Source organism: Marmota monax, unplaced genomic scaffold, assembly GCF_021218885.2.
Source record: "Marmota monax isolate L192 unplaced genomic scaffold, Marmota_monax_Labrador192_F-V1.1 WCK01_AAM20220418_F8-fsc00074, whole genome shotgun sequence".
Taxonomy (NCBI): Eukaryota; Metazoa; Chordata; class Mammalia; order Rodentia; family Sciuridae; genus Marmota; species Marmota monax.
Window position 1 is genome coordinate 9,336,677 of NW_026694232.1, and position 18,587 is coordinate 9,355,263.

General features: G+C 42.5%; 2 protein-coding genes and 1 long non-coding RNA gene across 4 annotated transcripts in view; 1 reads left to right on the forward strand and 2 right to left on the reverse strand.

Annotated features, from left to right (window-relative positions):
• Positions 1-8,430, reverse strand: part of Lamp3 (lysosomal associated membrane protein 3) — a 38,604-nt gene extending 30,174 nt beyond the window's left edge. For both annotated transcript variants that reach the window (XM_046466866.2, XM_046466865.2), the window contains exons 1-2: positions 8,142-8,430; positions 1,027-1,730 (exon numbers count right to left, since the gene is read on the reverse strand). In XM_046466866.2, the coding sequence (XP_046322822.1) occupies positions 1,027-1,730; positions 8,142-8,190 (753 nt within the window). In that variant the 5' untranslated portion in view covers positions 8,191-8,430. The remainder of the gene's footprint in view (positions 1-1,026; positions 1,731-8,141) is intronic.
• Positions 4,476-14,154, forward strand: LOC124108383 (uncharacterized). The gene is made up of 2 exons (XR_006856667.1): positions 4,476-4,575; positions 13,500-14,154. It is a non-coding gene; the product is annotated as an uncharacterized LOC124108383 (long non-coding RNA).
• Positions 14,155-17,036: 2,882 nt separating this feature from the next.
• Positions 17,037-18,587, reverse strand: part of Mcf2l2 (MCF.2 cell line derived transforming sequence-like 2) — a 245,956-nt gene continuing 244,405 nt past the window's right edge. Inside the window, exons 29-31 of the mRNA XM_046466888.2 lie at positions 18,347-18,435; positions 17,864-17,979; positions 17,037-17,788 (exon numbers count right to left, since the gene is read on the reverse strand). Of these exons, the coding sequence (XP_046322844.1) occupies positions 17,653-17,788; positions 17,864-17,979; positions 18,347-18,435 (341 nt within the window). The 3' untranslated portion in view covers positions 17,037-17,652. The remainder of the gene's footprint in view (positions 17,789-17,863; positions 17,980-18,346; positions 18,436-18,587) is intronic.

The window sequence follows — 18,587 nt, forward strand, 5'->3', positions numbered from 1 at the left end:
AATCTACACATAATTATAAAAGAGTTAAGTCCATAAATTAAGAATACTGTGAATTTACTTAACTGTACAAAAGAATCATTCTCTGATTTCTTTATACATCAATTAATTTTAACCCTTCTCTCCATTCTTTTTTAAAAAATATCTATTTATTTGTAGATGAACACACAGTATCTTTATTTATTTTTATGTGGTGCTGAGGATCAAACCCAGTGCCTCACGCATGCGAAGTAAGCACTTTATCACTGAGTCCCAGCCACTCCATTCTTTTTTGGGGGGAGGTGGTACCAGGGATTGGACTCTGGGGCACTTGACCACTGAGCCACAACCCCAGTCCTTTTTGTATTTTATTTAGAGACAGGGTCTCACTGAGTTGCTTAGTGCCTTGCTTTTGCTGAGGCTGGCTTTGAACCCGTAATCCTAATCCTCCTGCCTAAGCCTCCAGAGCCACTGGGATTACAGGCGTATGCCACCGCGCTGGACCCAATCTTTTTGTTAACCTGGATTTTCATATTAATATCATGGTGGCCAGAACTGTGGAGAGTGTCTGATTCAAATGTCTCATGTCTCTGGTAAGAGGCTGAGGGAAAGTCAGGCAGAGGGGTGTGGCCAGCACCCCACTCACCACTCCCTACAATGCTGAGTTAGCTAGAAGTCAGAGTATGTGTATTGAAGTTCTCATTGTGTGCCTTCCTCTCTATTTTTAAAAATATTTATTTTTTAGTTATAGATGGACATGATAACTTTATTTTATTTTATTTATTTTTTATGTGGTGCTGAGGATTGAACCCAGGGCCTCACACATGTTAGGCGAGTGCTCTAACACTGAGCCACAACCCCAGCCTTCTCTCTATTTTTGTATGTTCTCTAAAACATATTTGCCTTTTAAAGGAACACCTTGGAGAAAAATGAGCTCATGGTTATATATTTCATTTAAGGACCAGATGCAGGGGATTGTGCATTCCTAGCAAGGCAAATTCCACTCACAGATTTTAAAGGTGGCATTATAATCTTATGGCCCCAACTTACCGACTCCTTTTCTTGAACAATCAGCTGTATCCCCATCTCTGCTTTGATACAGAGCCTGCTTCCATTTAGAACTTGGTAAACTCCGGTCTTGGCTGGTGATGGCTGAGGTACAAGGGTGGGCCCAGGAACTATGGTGGCAGGTGGGATTGTTTGGGTGACATTGTGTGACCCTGGGGATGTTCCCGGGGCATGGGTGAGTGGACTAGGCTTCGGACTGGTTGTGCTTTTGTGAGGTATTGTAGACAAAGTTTTGGGGAGAGTGGTCTGTTCACTGGGTTGGATGGTCTTCCTAGTTGTGTGGCTGACAGCAGATGTACTGGTTCCAGCTGTAGGGGCTGGTGGTGTGATGGGTGACTCTGAAAGAGTCAAGGTGGGGCCAATGGTGGCTTCGGTAACTGGGTGTGACTTGTTGGGTGTGGCCAGGGTGAAGGTCACTGGACTGGCGGAAGGGTTACTTTTTATTGTTACTGGGGTAGCAGGTGGAGTTTTCATCGTTGTGTTTCTGGGGTTCTCAGAGTTGGAGGTTTTGACAGCTGTTGGAGAGGTGATGTGACCCTCCATTGATCTTGCTGCCACTGCTTTGTGAGGCCCTTGGTGAGTTAGCTTTGCTGTGATCTGTCCTGTTGCTACTTCCGTGGGTTGAAGATGGTGTCTGCTTTCTGGAAATGCTGTTGCTCTTATTGGAGGGCCATCATGTAAAATAACTGCAAATTAGGAAACAAGAGTGTCAAAACATCAATTGCTTACAAGTTTCCTCTTCCATTCCCATCTTAATGTTGGTTTTTAAGAAAAAAGACAATATACATGTTTTTAGATTTTAGGGAAATTTACAAGCTCTGACATTCCTCTGCAGTCAGCCTCTTTGTGTACACAGGATGTGGCACTCATGCACCCTAAAGTGATCACACTCAGCTAGAGCTCTAGGTGTGTACGCCTCTTCATTTTCCACCTTTAAATGTAAAACCAGACAGTTGACATCAAATAGTGCTCCTGATGCTGTGATGTTCTGATGGAACCCGGCAGCATGTCTATTGGTAATAAAATATACAGAGGGTTTTTAAAAAAATTTTTTTTAGACATTGATGAATCTTTATTTTATTTATATGCAGTGCTGAGGATTGAACCCAGTGCCTCACACATGCTAGGCAAGTGTTCTACCACTGAGCCACAACCCCGGCCCAGAGTTTTATAGTTCTCATAGAATCATATAATCCCAGGTTTGAAAGGGAATTTAAATGTCATGGAGTCCAAACTCTAATCTGATGCATGAATTAAACCTATGAATCTTTGCTCTATGTTCATCTGATCTATGCTTAATTTCCCCTAATGATGGGAGACTCATTTCTTCACAATATAATCCCCTTCAACTTTTATCTTGCCAATCATAAGTTTTCTAAATATAAACCAATTCCTGTCGTTTTTCTTAAGCTTTTGTATGGCCCAGTCTTTCTCAGCCAAAAAGGAAAATTAAGGTGTGATTGCTCTGACTCTTTAGGAGGCCTGTCCTTCGTGATAGCTCCTCAGATGGTATTCCCTGTCCTATGTAAAACAGGTCCCAACCCCCATGATTCTCCATCTCAACATTATATTCATTGTTTTCATTGTACGAATTACAATTTGTAATTATTTCCACAGATGGTATTGGAATTAAGACTAGTGATCTGCCTGGCCAGTGGGTACAAGCAGAATTTCAGCCCTGAAAAAACATGTATTTATTGGTTTATTAATGTTTGCACATGTCTTACTAGACTAAAAGTCACCAAAGGTGGGAACTTATGTGTATAATTTCACCACCAGTGCCTGTGTGTAGAAAGTGTTCAGTAAATCTGAGCTGAATGAATAAATGACCCAATGGATAAATGAGGATGATAGCCTTATAGGTCTAGGGCTATCATAAGGCTCAAGTGAGTTGGTTTTAGTGAAAGCCTTCAAGACTACTGAGAACATATATGGTGTCTACTGTAGTCACAGTTTTTTCTGGGGGTGTCCTTCAGCATGAAAGAGCTTTGGCTTTCTTTCAGCTAGAGAGGTTCTATCTTTGCTTTCTCTAGGCATATAACAATCCAGAAAAGTATGCAAAGCACAGGCTCAAAATGACCTTGGGAACCTTGGGAACCGGGTGTGGTGGTACACACCTGTAGTCCCAGAAACTTGTGAGGCTGAGGCAGGAAGATTGCAGGTTCAAAGCCAGCCTTAGCAACTTGGGGAGACCCTGAGCAACTTAATGAGTTCCTTTCTCTAAAAAAAGAGTGGGGAGGGGTGGGAATGGGGATGTGGCTCATGTGGTTAAGTGCTCCTGGGTTTAATCTCAGGTTTTAAAAAAAAATGTCCTTGGGAGTCTGATCAGTTACACTGGGAGAGAGTTCTGTCCTCCAATTCTGTGGTTTCATTGTATTTATTCAGACACTCATTGGAGCCATTGTTTCCAGATGTTGGGCTGAGACTTAGGAAAGCATGTGGAAAGGGAAAGGAGAAGGTTCTACATTGGTATTTATAAAGTCCTAATAATCATATATAATAAAAATGATCCATAAACACCCTTTTATCTCTTTCCATTCAATACATTTCTAAGTGGTTACTTTCCTCTTATTAATAAATAACAATAAATTACCAAATTACAGGACATTTACTACTTGGAGGCCTCAGATCAAAGGTTTTTTTTTGTTGTTGTTGTTGTTTTTGTTTTTTTAATGAACTCTTCTTAAAAATCCTATGGTAGAAACTATCTTTATCCATTTTTCAAAAGCAGAAACTTGGGTTACAAAATTTCATCAACTTGATTGTAATTGTACAACTTGTCAATGTTGGAGGTGAGACTCAAGTTCTTGTACATCTGAATCAAAGCCTGTATTTGGATTTGGGGAAGTGTGAAGGTATAGTGTGTGGCTGGGAAGACTGGGGAATGCAGAGACAAAATCACAGGAGAGAGGTCCTTTGCAGTGACCCTAATTTACCAGCTTCTCATAATGGTGGTTCTTGGTGAAACCTTCAAAAGTTCACAAGTTGAAATCTTCAGGAGGTAGGGCCTCTAGGAAGTCCTCAGGTCTTTGAAAGTGGGCATACTTTTCAAATGGGAACCTCACCCCCTAGAGATTTAGTAAAGGTCAAGGTCACTGCTCTGTCTGCCCAAAAAGAGGGCAGGGGACAGGATGGAGGGCAGGGCATAGCTCAGAATCTGTCTTGACCCTCCCTCTACTCAAAAGAACATAGCATTGGAGTTCACATGCTAATCTGCCAACCCCCACCTCCACTCCCACCCCAGAATTTGCTGTCCAGGATTCAGGAGGCCCAGCAAACGAATACCCCAGGGCCTAGATCCATTGCTCTGACTCTTCTAAGAGACTGTTAACAGGAAGAGGTGTGAGAAGGTTTTAGTTCCCCTACAACCAGCAGGAAGAGCTGAGAGCTGAGTCATTGCCCAGTCCCTGGGAAAGTCAGTGGCCACACAGGGGCTCAGGATGACCACTTCTTTAGTCCCCCCACCCCCCCACCCCACAGGTCCTTTCCAGACAGACTTTGGTTGGTTTCCTGCCACACTCAACTAAACAGGTATGTAGAGCCCTCCTCTGAAGGTAGGCTCCATGCCCAGCACTGGGGCTGGGTCTTTGTTCTTGGAGGCTCAAAGCCTTGTGAGGCAGATGCAGATCCTTTATACTCCTCAGGGTGACAAGTGTTATTATTGAAACAGTCCCAGGGGGCCAGGGGAGTATAGGGTGAAATTCTTTGGGCAGACAAGATAGAAGGTACTCCAGACAGGAAGAGGAGATGTGCTGTGCCGTGAGGCTTGGAGGCCTGGGATATTGGGAGGACAGGAAGAGAGCCTGGGGAAGCAGGGATAGTCAGCAGGAACAGGCCTTGGAGGACACATTTTGTCTGCAGGCCTCTGAGGAGCAGAGTCGGGGGGTAATTGGAGTCCTGACCCCAAGTACAGGAGCAGGGAACCAGATTTTAGCACCTGACCCCAGCACCTTGCTTGGTACTTCCTGGGGCAGCTATAGCAGAGCCGGTCATGCCCTAGAACAGAAGGGTGGAGACTGCTGGCTGACTATTTCAAAATCTTGTCTTCCTCTGTTCCTTAGGAACAGAATGCTGAGTTTAATCTGAACACTTGTTTCCTGGAGTAAAAAGCCCTTCATCCAACTCTCCCTTCTGAGTGGGGACATGATCAAGTGTTAGCCAAGGCAATAGAAGCAACAGGGTTATGTGGGCCTTCCAGGAAGGCTGGTTGAAGGGACCTCAGTCACCTGGGTGGCCTGCCTCTCTGTTGCCCATCTTTTTTCCTTTCAACAATCCTGTAACTTGTTGGCTGGAGCTCTAGCACACATCCAGAACCACCAGGAGACCTTGACGGTGAAAGTCACACAAGACGGTGGGTACCTGAAGATGAGCCCATATGCTAGAACAGGTCTGAATTCCTCTGATTTGTTTTCACAGGAGAGAGTTACAAACAATAATCTATCTGTTTCATCCATTGTCATTTTGGGCTTGTTGGTTTTATATAGGTGAACCTAAACTTAACAGATACTAATTTAAATCTTCTCGTTTTCTGAAGCAGGAATTTGAGGCCAGGGAAACAAAAGTTTTAGATAAAGATTACTCATCTAGTTTACCTAGGAGCTATATCTTTCCTAGCAAGATGTCTAATAGTTTAGCTAATCTCCAATTCAACAATTTTTTTTTTTTTTTGGTACCAGGGATTAAACCCAGAGGGGCTTAATCACTTAGCCACATCCCCAGATCTTTTTATTTTGAACAGGGTCTCGCTAGGTTGCTGAGGCTGACTTTGAACTTGTGATCCTCCTGTCTCATCTCCTAAGCCTCTGGGATTACAGGTGTGTGCCACCTTGCCCAGCAACAAGTATCTCTTGAGCCTCTGCACATATGGTTGGGTAGTGCAGTAGTTCAGGGCATGAATCCCAAAGCCAGACTTCATGGACGGCAATCTCAGGGCTGCCACTTACTAACAGGGAGTCCATGAACAATTACTTAGCCTGCCCCTATCTTAGGATCCTTATCTGTAAACTGGGGAAGAGAACAACACCTACTTTTCAGAGTTCTTAATGAAACTAGATGAATTAATATAGGCAAGTAGATGCACATATGGAGCCCTTAGCTTATCTGCTATGAGCATGGCTATGGTTCAAAGCTCAAATCTGTACTTTGTGACCATTAGCAAAATTTTAAATCATTTTGTGCTTCTGCTTTCTGATTAGCAAAATGGAGATGTTACCAGTACTTACAACCTAGTGAGACCCTGTTATAAGGTTTAAAGAGCTCACAACAATACTGGCCTACAGAAAGTAACATGAAGTAGCGGTCACTCTGTGCCCATAAGCCCTGTGCTGGGGGAGGGGGGTTGCAAAGATGACTGGAGAGAGGGACATGGGGAGAAAAATACAGGAAGGGGACCGACCCAGTCAAGCAAAGCACTTTCACAATTGTTTTACTGGCTTGCTCTCATGTTGTCCTCCCAGCACTCCTGGGAGAAGACACTATTTTCTCCACTTTTCAGTGAGGAAACTAAATAGCTGAAAGGTCTGTTTATAGAAACAAGGCCTCCCTGCTGATAAGGGTTGAATCCTGGGGCACTGACCTGCCCCATTGCCAGATGTGGCTCATGGCTCACCCCTGAGGAAGATCCTCACACTTCTTTCATCCCTTCACACTGAGAATTACAGCTCAGAAAGGAAAGGGCATTTGCCCTCACTTGCCTAGTTGGCACTTGGCCACACTCATTGTGTGCCTGCATCTGTCAGTCATTCAGTTGGCGCTCATACACATCATTACAGGGGCCAGGTAGAGTGTGTTTGCTTTTGTATTAGCCTGTAGTGATCATTTTTTTTTTCTTTTTCTCTTCCTTACTTCCTTTCTGTCCATGGTACTGGGGATGGAACCTAAGGCCTCACCAGTGCTAGGTGAGAGCTGTACCACTCAGCTACACCCCAGCCCAAGTTATTTTTTTTCTATATCCCAAAGAACACAAAAGTATAATTCTCAAAGCACGGCACAAAGGAAAACAGCCTGCATCACAGGAGCTGGCATGACCCTCGCACAGTTTCAAGATATTCGTAATATTCATGGGGCACCAGGGACCACTGTGTCTTGCACTTGAGCGTGCCAACAGGGCAGTGTGGACAGAGTTAGTTCTCTCATATGCTACGTTCAGTGGTTCTAGGTGGGAAACTGGGAATTGACAGGCAAATTTGATACCAGGAACAGAACCACAGCACCTAAGAGGACTCCATGTCCTGGGAAGAAAGTGCTTTGGTGAAAGCAGGGACTCAGGACATCAAATAATAATTACACATTTATCATCCCATTTGGCCTCTCTGAGCCAAAGTGCAATGGCAGTATATATATATATATATATATATATATATATATATATATATATATAATATTTATATATTTAGTATATTTAGTATATATATTTATATATATATTTAATTTGTTTTTTTAGGTGTACATGGACATAATACCTTTATTTATTTTTATGTGGTGCTGAGGATCGAACCCAGTGCCTCACACATGCTAGGCAAGCACTCTACTACTGAGCTACAGTCCCAGCCCCAATGGTACTATATTTTTTTAAAAAATCTTTGACACTGGGTTTACACCTTTCTTAAGCAGAGCGATTGTTAGACCACATGAGATGCATCTTGACAGTTCACTGTTTATATAATATAAACATAGCACTGTTATTTAAGAAAAACAGGAAAAGGAAGAGATGACTTCTTTAAACAGATAACAAAATGAGAGCCCCATTTCTGAGCTCTAGCTCAATTCTCCCTCTCCTGAATCTAAGTGATTTCTACGGATGCCCTTGATAAGATGCCCATAACCCATGTTCAAGCCCACAACCCATGTTCAAGCAACAGAGAGGCTGTGCTCTGGAGTTGATGCCTACTCTGCTTAATGCCCAGGCAACACGTCCAAATTGTGAAAACCCTTGGAAAAACTGAAGGTTGGAGACGTCCTTGATCTAAACACCTACAGGCAGAAGCCATATCTACAGTCTGACCCGTCGATGCTTGGTTAGGGGCATCAGAATGAATTTAGGTTTAAAAAATCAGATATGGCAAAGGCCACCACGGAAAGCCGTGTGTGTCACTCACCAGCCAGGGACACGGAGAGCACCACCACTGCAGAGAGTTGCCGGGGCATGGCTGGCCAGTGAGGGCGAACACCGGGCGCGAAGGCTCTGCTGCTCGGGGATCCGCTGGGCACAGCTGGGATGTCTGAACCGTGGGCACAGGGCTAATTCCAGGGCAAGTCCCTGGAACGCCTAGGAAGTTTCAGCTCCTTGCCCCACATTCACTTGTGGCAGAGAAACTAAAGTCACTTACCTTATGAGAAGGAGCTGAAAGACCCGCCCAAGCCGTATGCTGCGCAAGGAGGGAAACCACAAGTGCCCTTTGTGGGAGAGCAGGCGCCTTCCTCTCTGCCTGGAGCTTTGGTGAGGGGTGGGGACGTGGGTGGGGATGTGGGAGGGGGCCGGCCAAGGTGAAGGGCATTGGGATCTTTTCTCTGTAGGAGGTAGAGGGTCTCTGACAACTTGGGTGTCCTCTTTCTCTGATGGCTTGGGTAAATTTCTGTAAATCCCGAGATCCTTGCCAGTTGAGAGAAAACCAGTCACCGAATCAAGGCTGAGAGGGACACTTACAACACCAGGGCGGAGTGCTCTGCTCCTGTGCCCCTGAGCAGCTCATTTTGATGCCCAGGGAGGCCTCACTTTGGGATCTTGGGGTACAGGAACTTGACCCTGCCAATTCTTCAGCTGAATGACCTTGGGTAACCTCTTTGACCTCAGCTATGATTGGAATAGTAATGCCTACACCCAAGTGGTTTTTACAGAACCTGAATTCCTGGAACACAGAAAATACGCAATATCTTTGAAAGGCAACTTTTTTTCCAGTTTTTCTCCTTCCTCTGGTAATTAGACAAAACAGTGATGGTCTGTCTCAAGGCTGTGAGTCTGAGTGAGGAATAAATGTAGGCCGTGTATTAGGGTACCTCCCCACCCCATGAGTGGGTCTGTGGCTTTTAGCACACAGTTTCAGATCATTTTCTGAAAAACAATTTTAGCTACAATTATCTTACTATTTTGTCCTAAACACCCTAATCAAGCAAACTTACCAAAGCTTACAGTGTGTTCCAAAATGGAATTTTTATGGTAAAACGTGCCTAATTTTAGCAACTACCTGCTTTCTGATCTTCTAGTCAATTCATTCCACAGACAATAATTTAGTAGATGTTGTGTGCCAGGTGCTCTCCTTATTCCATTTAAGCCTCATGGTTCCTGGGTGTGGGCAGTTTTTATAATTGCCTTCCCATGTTTCAGATGGGGAAGCTGAGCACAGAGAGGTCAAGGTAATAAACGAAGAAGCTGGGCTATGCATCCAGGATTGAGAAGCTAGGATCTTTAAGCTAGGATTTTAAGAGGTGTTGTGTTTGACACTCTGTAATGCATAAGGCAGCTCTACATGGTAAATTTTTAAAATCTCTGTTTTACTAATATGGTAACTAAACCACCCAACATCACACAACAGATTAAGAATTTACTAATGGCTTATGTGGCCTGAAGTCTTTGTCTTCTGCTGATCAACAGGGGGAAAATCTCAGGAGTGGTGACAGGTTTGACTGGAAGGTACTGGAGGGTACTGGGGAGCAGTGGAGAATAGGATCAAGATGGTGCCACATTGGAGAGACTGAAGAAGCCAGACAGGAGTTTAGTCTTTCTTCCCTGAAGGCTTTGAAATAGGCAGGTGCATTTGGAAGCAAGTGTTGGCCTGACACTTGGTAAGGGCTGGGTGGCTTTGAGACATTAGTTCAGCTGATATTTCCTGGAGGATGTCTAGAACCAGGCTCCTGAGCAGGCACTTAGAGGATCAGAGACTTGGCGTGTTTCTTCAGGGCTCCTGCCTTTGATTAAAGATGAGATGTCACAGCTGGAGTTTCAGAAGTGGTTGAAGCCAGGTTATAGATCATCCCCACTGTCCATTAACAGGCAAAATATTTGCTGGATTGCAGGGACCTGTGAAGGCATATTTCAAATTCTGAAAATTGTTCTCCTTTTGTAAGAAACGAATACAACAGTTTTAGGAGCTCTGTGTCAGCAACTGGGATCAAAGACCAAGTACTAGAATAAAATTTCTCCTAGCAACCCTATTAACAAGGGTTTAGGAGATCTGTAAGGAACCGAGGACAGAAGTAAAATATGTGTTTCTTATCACAATATCAAGTGATTTATTATTTTAAAGAATTTTTTCTTTTAACTAAGTGTTGTTTTATTAGCAAAAAACTATCATATTCCTTGATTAGTCTTATATTTGTAGCATATGAAGTGAGGTCACCTCTTTTATTACTAATATTGATTATTTGCATTTTCTCTTTTTTCTCTGATCAGTCTAACTAGATGTCTATCAATCTTATTCATGTTTTCAAAGAATCAAAATATAGTTTTGTTATTGTTCTTCTGTTTTCTATTTAATTGATTTCCATTTGGTCTTTATTATTTTCTTTCTTCTACTTAATTTGCATTTTGTTTGTTTTTCTTTTAATTGTTTTTGAAGTTGGAAGTTGAGGTCACTGGTTAGAGATTTTTCTTCTTCTCTAATAAATGTGTACTACTATAAATTCCCCTCAAATTACTTCTATATCTGGATCCCACAAATTCTGATATCTTTCCATTTTTACTTAGTTAGAAATACTTCCTTATTTTCTTTCTGATATTTTCAGCTTACAGTTATTTAAAATAGAGTAGGTTCATTTCCAAACAATTCTGGGAATTTTCAAGATCTTTCTTTACTGATTTCTAATTTAATTTCATGATTGGAAATACAGGATTTAAGTTTTACAAATTTATGGAGACACATTTTTCTGACCATGGTTTTTGTGAGAAGTTCCAGAACAAAAGTACCACAGGCTAGGGGACTTAGATAACAGAGATAACTGAAATTAAGGTATTAGTAGGGTTCATTCCTTTAAGGGCTCTCTCCTCTGTGTCTTCTGTGGTCATTTCTCTGTGCATGCCTATGCCCTAATCTCCTTTGCTTATAATGGTATCAGTCATATTGAATTAATGTCCACCCTGATAACCTCTTAAAGACCCTATCTCCAAATACAATCACATTCTGAGGTACTGAGGTTAAGGTTTCCGCAGATGCATTTGGTGGTGAAGGGGAAGGACACAGCTCATCCTATTGCAACGGGATGTCTTGTAGAATGTTTCTAGTGCACTTGGGAAGGACATGTCCAATCTATTATTGAATCCAGTGTTCTGTTGATGTTCATAGGTTAAATTGGTCAATTATAATTTGTATTCTCACTGATTTTCTACTTGTTTTATCAATTTTGCAAGACAGGAACCGAAATAGTTGAATATAATTGTGTTTTTCTATTTCTCCTTGCAATTCTGTTTTTGATTTATTTGTCCTGAGGCTCTATTATTGACACACAAACAGCCAACATTATTAGGTCTTCTTGGTGGGATGGTCATTGTGTCATTTTGAAGTGACTTTTTTTTTTTTTTTTTTTTTTAAAAAACATCTTTGTTCTGAGACTGTTTTGTGTTAACATAGTCGTTTTGGCTTTCTTCTGGTTAGCATTAGCATGGTATAACCTTTTCTATCCTTTTGCTTTTAATCTATTTATAACTTTATACTTAGAATGGCTTTTTAAATTTTGTTTTTAATATCCAGTTCGACAATCATTCTTTTTTGTTTTTTTGGTACTGGGGATTGAACTCAGGGGTGCTGTACCACTGAGCCACATCCTCAGCCCTATTTTGTATTTTATTTGAAGACAGAGTCTCACTGAGTTGCTTAGCACCTCACTTTTGCTGAGGCTAGCTTTGAACTTGTGATCCTCTTGCCTCAGTCTCCCCAGCCAGGAATTTCACCACCACACCTGGCCAAATCATTCTTTTTTAATCGAGATGTTTAGACTACTTCATTATTGATACGAGAATGTTTAATATCTTGGTAAGTAGTTTCTACTTTTCTGTTCTTAGTTTCACATTTCCTCTTTCATTATCAGCTCTTAGATATGTTTATTAAATTCTATTTTATCTCACTTGTTGGCTTATTTGTGTGACTCCATCATGTTTGCTTTAAAGTTTACAGAATTTATAATATCACAGTGAACCTTCAAGTGTTATTGTGCTGCTATACACATAAGGGACTTACAATACAGTATTTCAATTTCTTCCCTCCTGGTCTTTGTTCTGTTGTTCTCATCCATTTTAATTGGTCATAAATCAGAAATTATAACATATTGTCATAATTTTTAAGCTAAATAGTCATTATCTTTATTTAAAGATAAAATAAATAAGGAGGGGGGAGCTTTTAGTCTTAATTCTTACAATTACTATTTGTCTTAGTCTTCTTGTGTACAGATCCTTGGGCTTGTTGTTGCTATGGTTACCCCAAGTACACTGGGTGCACTTCAAGTGATATGTTTGGTGTGTATGTGTGCATTTGTTTGCTCAAATGTTTTCTCAGTGTCTGCTCCACTCTAGCTTTAGGTCTTCCTGTTGATTGTCCTCTCTCTCTCCACATACTGGTGGAATCCCCCCAAGTCTTTCTCAGAAAATATTCTTTTAAGTCATCATATCTTATTGTATCTCTTTGTTATAAGTTTAGCCTTTCCCCTTACTAATATACATGGGATATTACATTTCACAAAAGAAAAAGGGGTTCCATGATCAAATAAGTTTGGGTAAAGTGTACAGACTTCCTTCCTGTAAGAGCTCTCAGATTCTTGAATATATTAATTGACATCTACCAAGAGAGGAATAAAATGTGCTTTAAAAAGGTTTTTACTATTAGATTATTAAAAACTTTTTTTCTGCCTAGCAGAAAATGGATTAACTCACTGAATACTTCTGCATATTCTGTAAAATATACTGTAGCAATGCTGGGATAGAGGATCTTTGACTTTCTAACTCTAACATTGCATAATGCATGGCTGGTATTTAGTACAGACTCAGAACCCCTCTAGATTTTATGAATTTAGCTGCTTCAGCCAGGCCATTATAATCTGTGGCCACAGCATTCTCAACCCTCGGCAACACATTGAAATCCAAGTCCCTCTAGTGGGCCACATTTTAAAGGCATGGGGGATTTGAACAACTCTAAAAGAGGCCTGAGGGGTTTCATCTGGTGGTTTTGGATTCCTTTCCATTTACTCAAATGGGAAGAGAACACACATTTAATTCACGGAAAACATACCCTTTGTTTCTCCACCCTGTTTTTTTTTTTAAATTTTATTTATTTATTTTTACATGAGCTTTATTATTATTATTATTATTTTACATTACCACCCTGTTTTTAATAAGCCTAAAAGTTCACAACTACTTCCTGAGTTAATAGTGTGGCCAGGCCCTTAGTAGAGATTGTAGTGTCCACTGGAGATCTATTGATACCTGAGATGGCTTCACAAGGATTATTCCCCTATTTCTGTGTCCCCTGCAGCCCACCATGAGCTCTGTGATTCCTGGAGCCCAACAGAGCAGCAGCCTGGGCTTTGACAAGGAGGCTGGAGTAGAAGATCAGAGTGGACAGTCCTGGGGCACTGGGGGCAGCACTTGAGGACATCCAGCAATTCCTGGTACTAGAAAGACTCCTCTGGTCACCTCTCTGTGGCATAATATCTGCAGAGAGACTCCTTCTGGGAAGATAGGGCACTTGTTCCCTGCCAGCACCATCAAGTGTGGACATTTTCGTATGGCAGGTGTGGACTCAGGCCCAAAGTACTGAACATGCCTTGGGCTGAGTTTCTGTAGTGAGCAGCTGGCTATTCAATGATCAAACATGTCTGAGACCACCTAAGTGGTGTTTCCTGAGGCACATGGTCAGCATCCTGAAGATTCTTGTGTTCAGCTAAGATACAAAAGTAGTTGAAGTTCTGGCATATTCTCATAGAGAATTGGGTATATCATGATTGACAAGATAAGCAGAGAAGTCTGCTGAGATATACATACACATGCATTTGAGACTGAATGTATAGATATGTTTTACAAGAAGTTTGAAAATACACCATCATCCATTAGGCAGGACTACACTTTCTTCTGACTTGGTAGTCATGTTTACTGTTGTTCACATAGTAAAGGACTCTGTGTGCTTTCAATACTCGTTTTTTTTTTTTAAATATGTTTTTTAGTTGTTGATGGACCTTTATTTATACTTATTTATTTGTTTATGTGCAGTGCTGAGAATTGAATACAGAGCCTCACAAATACTAGGCAAGTGCCCTACCACCGAGCTACAACACTGTTGAATTCATAAGATTCACAAGCTAGGTTGGATTTAAATAGGTTCCCCCTTCGAGAACCACATCCCTGCAGCCTTTCTACCCTTTCTATGGTTGCAGTTGTCCAAAGTAGCTGGAGGAAGTTATAAGTGGTCATGCTCAGAGCCTGCCCTACCCTAACAGATTCTCACAGTAGGTTTCCTTTGTCCCCTCTTCCCTCACCTCCTTTGCAACTGACATCATCACCACCTCACAGGTGGCTGGTCTCAACCTTCCTCTTTTCCTACAGATGTGTAAGAACCTGGGATGAGGAGGTGAAGGAGGAAGGGACTCACCACTAATGGACAAGTGAAAATGGAGGTGGGAAAACACTAAAGCCAGTGAGGAGGGAGGATTCCCAGGAATGTAACTGTGATGGGATCAGGAAGAGCAGGAAGAGCACTGGACTCCTGAAGTTGCTTCCCACTCTCTGTTGGTGAGCAGTGAGGATGATAGGAGGCAGGATCTGCTGAGTGCCAGGGCCAGCCCTAATGTTAAGAGCCTTTCTGACTCTTGTGGCCCAGGGGCCCTTAGCAACTTGTCATCCCTGCCATGCAGGGCTCCTGTATGTCTCTGTGCCTGAGCATGTGCTATTCCCTCAGCCCAAGTTCTCCTCCCCCTTCTCCACCTAAAGAAAGCTTTGGCTCCTTTAGACCCAGCTCAGATATCACCCCTTCCCTAACCACATCAGAAGAGTCTGTGACAGTGTTGGTGCCCCCACAGTATCTGTCACATTGTGATTGTGATTATCTGTTTCTACATTTGTCTTCCCCACTTGATAGATGACTTCTCACTCATCTTTACATTTCCCTCGGCTCACTTGGTTCTTGAATTTCCCTTAGGACAGAAGTACTCTGAGAGCAAGTGTTGAATTAATTGAATAAAATACTATATATTTTTATGGTCAAGATGAAACAATGTGGTTTGAAAATGATGCCGATAAAAGAATCTAAGATTATAAGATTTTGGGTTTGGGAAGAACTTTTATTGTGTAAATAGTCTACAAAATTGAAACACACATTATCAAGAAAGATACTTTATTGTTAGGAAAGGGGGGTGGGAGAAGGTGGACCCACAACATAGTTTCACTTTCTGAAAAGTTCCAAAGAGGGATGAGCCTCTCCCTTACAGTCTGACCCTTAGTGTCTACTTTTTTTGGCCACCTAAAGGGCTTCCTTATGATAAAGTGAGACACATTATTATTATTATTATTTTTTTGATATCTAAAGTGGTTTCCTTGAGACTCACAGGAGAGGCTGCTCTCATTGGCTCACTCCATTCCAGAAACAATCAGGGGGCCGGAGACTCAGCTAGATCCCATGTCTAGGGAAAACTTAAAACCAAACCATCCCTAACGATTCCAAAACAAACTAAATTCAAAAGTACTCTAAAACTAAGTAACTGCAAAGCTAAGATTGCTGGTTGTACACTGGACTTCCCAGCTTCCAGCGCACCCTTCTACTCTCTGCTTTGGAGACTGGAGGAGGGGAAGGGGACGTGCCTCTTCCGCATCCTGCCTGCCTGCCTCTAGCAGCATCTCTACCCAGAGAGCCACAGCGTGCTTCAGCAGCACCAGTGATCCAGTTGGACATTTTCCTTAAAAATCCCATAACTAGCCCATCGTGCCATTTTAGAGACACCAGCACCTGCTTCTCAGAGTTCTGCATCTAGCTTCCAAGTTCCTGGGCCATCTGTATCTTGAGCAGCAACTGCTCCTCAGGGGACAAGCCCTAGCCACTGGGTTACCTCTACACTCCTGGATTTTGATAATTCCAACCTCTGACTTTTGTTCTCTCAGCTCTCAGTTTCCATGATATCTAGGTATCATTTCTTCTTATGTTTTAAATCTCCAACAGCTGGTTAACAATTCTTTATATTATATTTTCTCTGTTAAAATAACTAATATAACATTTCTTAATTGAACTGGTACACTAAATTCTAAGCCTAAATAACTTGGAAAATAAATCTGAATGAATTAAGAAAGAAAAAAGACAAAAATTTAAGTAGTGAAGGCATAACTGAAAAAAAATGACTGAGAATAAGTTGCTCTGGAAATAATTTAAAAACTAAATATATTAAAAACTTTGAAAAAATTTCATATGTTTAAAATTTAAATAATTTTGAAAATAAAGTCTTAAAAATGAAATAACTCACACAATAAATAAAAAATAAGTGAATGTAAAAATAAACAGCTCACAAAAAAATAACTGAAGAAACCCTGGAAAACTAAATAACTCAGAAAAAGTCCTACAGTGACTAAGAGCATTGCACTCTGAAACTAAATGACTACAGTAATTCAAAAGCTCTCAATGAGTTTCAGTTAGTCAATTGACTGTGAAAATAAATAATTCAAAATTCCAATAACTACAAGTAGAAAGCAACTCAGATACTAAACACTGTAAATACAGGCAATGAAAATAGATAATTATAAGCTAATTAATTTAAAACCTACAACTCAAAACAAAATAACTATTAATAAAAATAAAACATAACTGAAAATGAATAATTAAAAAAATCTTGAAAGTAAAATAAATGATTATTCACAGGTAACTACAAGTATAAAATTAAGTAATTAAAAAGCTAAAAATGAATGAAATGTTACTAATGAGACTAAAAAATAATTGAAAATAAATAACATGTATTAAAAAACTAATACATCTGTCGTAAATACTTCAGAAGTAAACTTGGAACCAACCCTCTTTGAAACTGAACAACCTTGGAATGAACACACATAAACACACACACACACACACACACACACACACACACACACACACGGAAGTTCTCTTGGGGGATGGGGAAGCGCAGCAGCTTCCAGGTGCTCATCCCGGCCTGCGCTCGCGCTCAGACTCCAAGGCTCTAATTCCACTCCCATTCCCGAGAAATCTTGCAATATCTGAAGGAATCTTTGATTGTCCCAATTTGGGGATGGGAGGGTGTAGGGGCGTGTTACTGACCTGTAGCTTCTAGAGGCCCGGGATGCTGCTAAACATCCCACAGCCCACAGAACAGCCCCCACAGCAAAGACTTATTGCCCCAAAGGTCAAAATCGCCAAAAATTGAGCAGCCCTTGGTGAGTCCTGGCGGCGTAAGCTGTGGGCTCCCCGCGCCCGTGGAGGCGCGTGCAGCCACACACAGTTCCCGGGCCCCCCGAGCTGGGACCCTTGGGGCGCTCCGCCTTGGGCTCCCCTCCCCCGGCTGCAGACCCGGGGAGCCGAGGCCCGCAGGCTGCTTTCTGCTGAAGGAGCGCGCGGCGTTCGTCCGCATCACGACAGCCCCTCCCCGGGATGCAGATGGCACTGGCGGCCGCGGAGCGAAGGGAGCCTGCGACGAGGGTCAGTTCTCCGTGGAGGAGAGTCTCGGGCTTGCTGCGATCGCCCGCACTGCCTGCGCCTGGACATCCGTCGTCTCCCCCGCAGGAGAGGGCAGGCCAGGGGACACCCCAGCGCTCCCCTCGGTGCTGCTTGGTGCCCTGAAATGCCAAGAAGAAAGTCAGAGAAGCCCTGGCAACAGATCGGCTTAACTTTCTTCCCACTTTCACACTCACGCTTTCTTCTCATCACGTTCTTCTGTTCCTCCCTCGGTGTTTTCTCCTTTCTCCAGGGAAACCGTTTTAGGGGAACAGGTTTCATAACTGTCCTCAGACTGGAAAAGTCCTGAGAGCTGGAAGGATGGGAACAGGGACACACCTCAGAGTCAGCAGTGGGGGCAGTGCTCCGCCCCGGCAAGGCCCACTGAACCTCTCCCACCCCAGATCTCCCACCTGTGCCTTTGGGGTGCCCAGCTGCAGTCCCTCCTGACCCCAAACCAGCACATTGCCAGAGACAGTGATGTGGGGACATGCAGGGCTGGGAGGGTGCAGAGACACTTTGAAGGTCCAGTGATCTAGGCTTCCTGATTAGATCTGGTCTTGATGGGACAATTATGAAAAATGAGGAAGAGAGGGAATAGAGGAGAGGGAGAAGGGGCAGGAGCAGCCCATGAATAGAAATGAGGGAGATTAGAAAAGATGCAAGAAGGAAATAATTACACTCAGCACACTGCTCTCCTTGTCCATATCTCCGCCACCTTCACCACCTTCAAAGGTTTCCGTGGAGACAAACTCCCTGTTGGAGCAGCCTTGGGGAGGGAAAGGGTAGGATTTGAGCCCCTTTGAGGGAGGAGGATGATCCCTCTGCCAATAGCAGGATGTAGCAGGCAGTGCCTGTCTCAGGGACACTTCCACCCCATCTCTAACTTCTATCATAAGGCATTGTACCATCTTTCAGCAA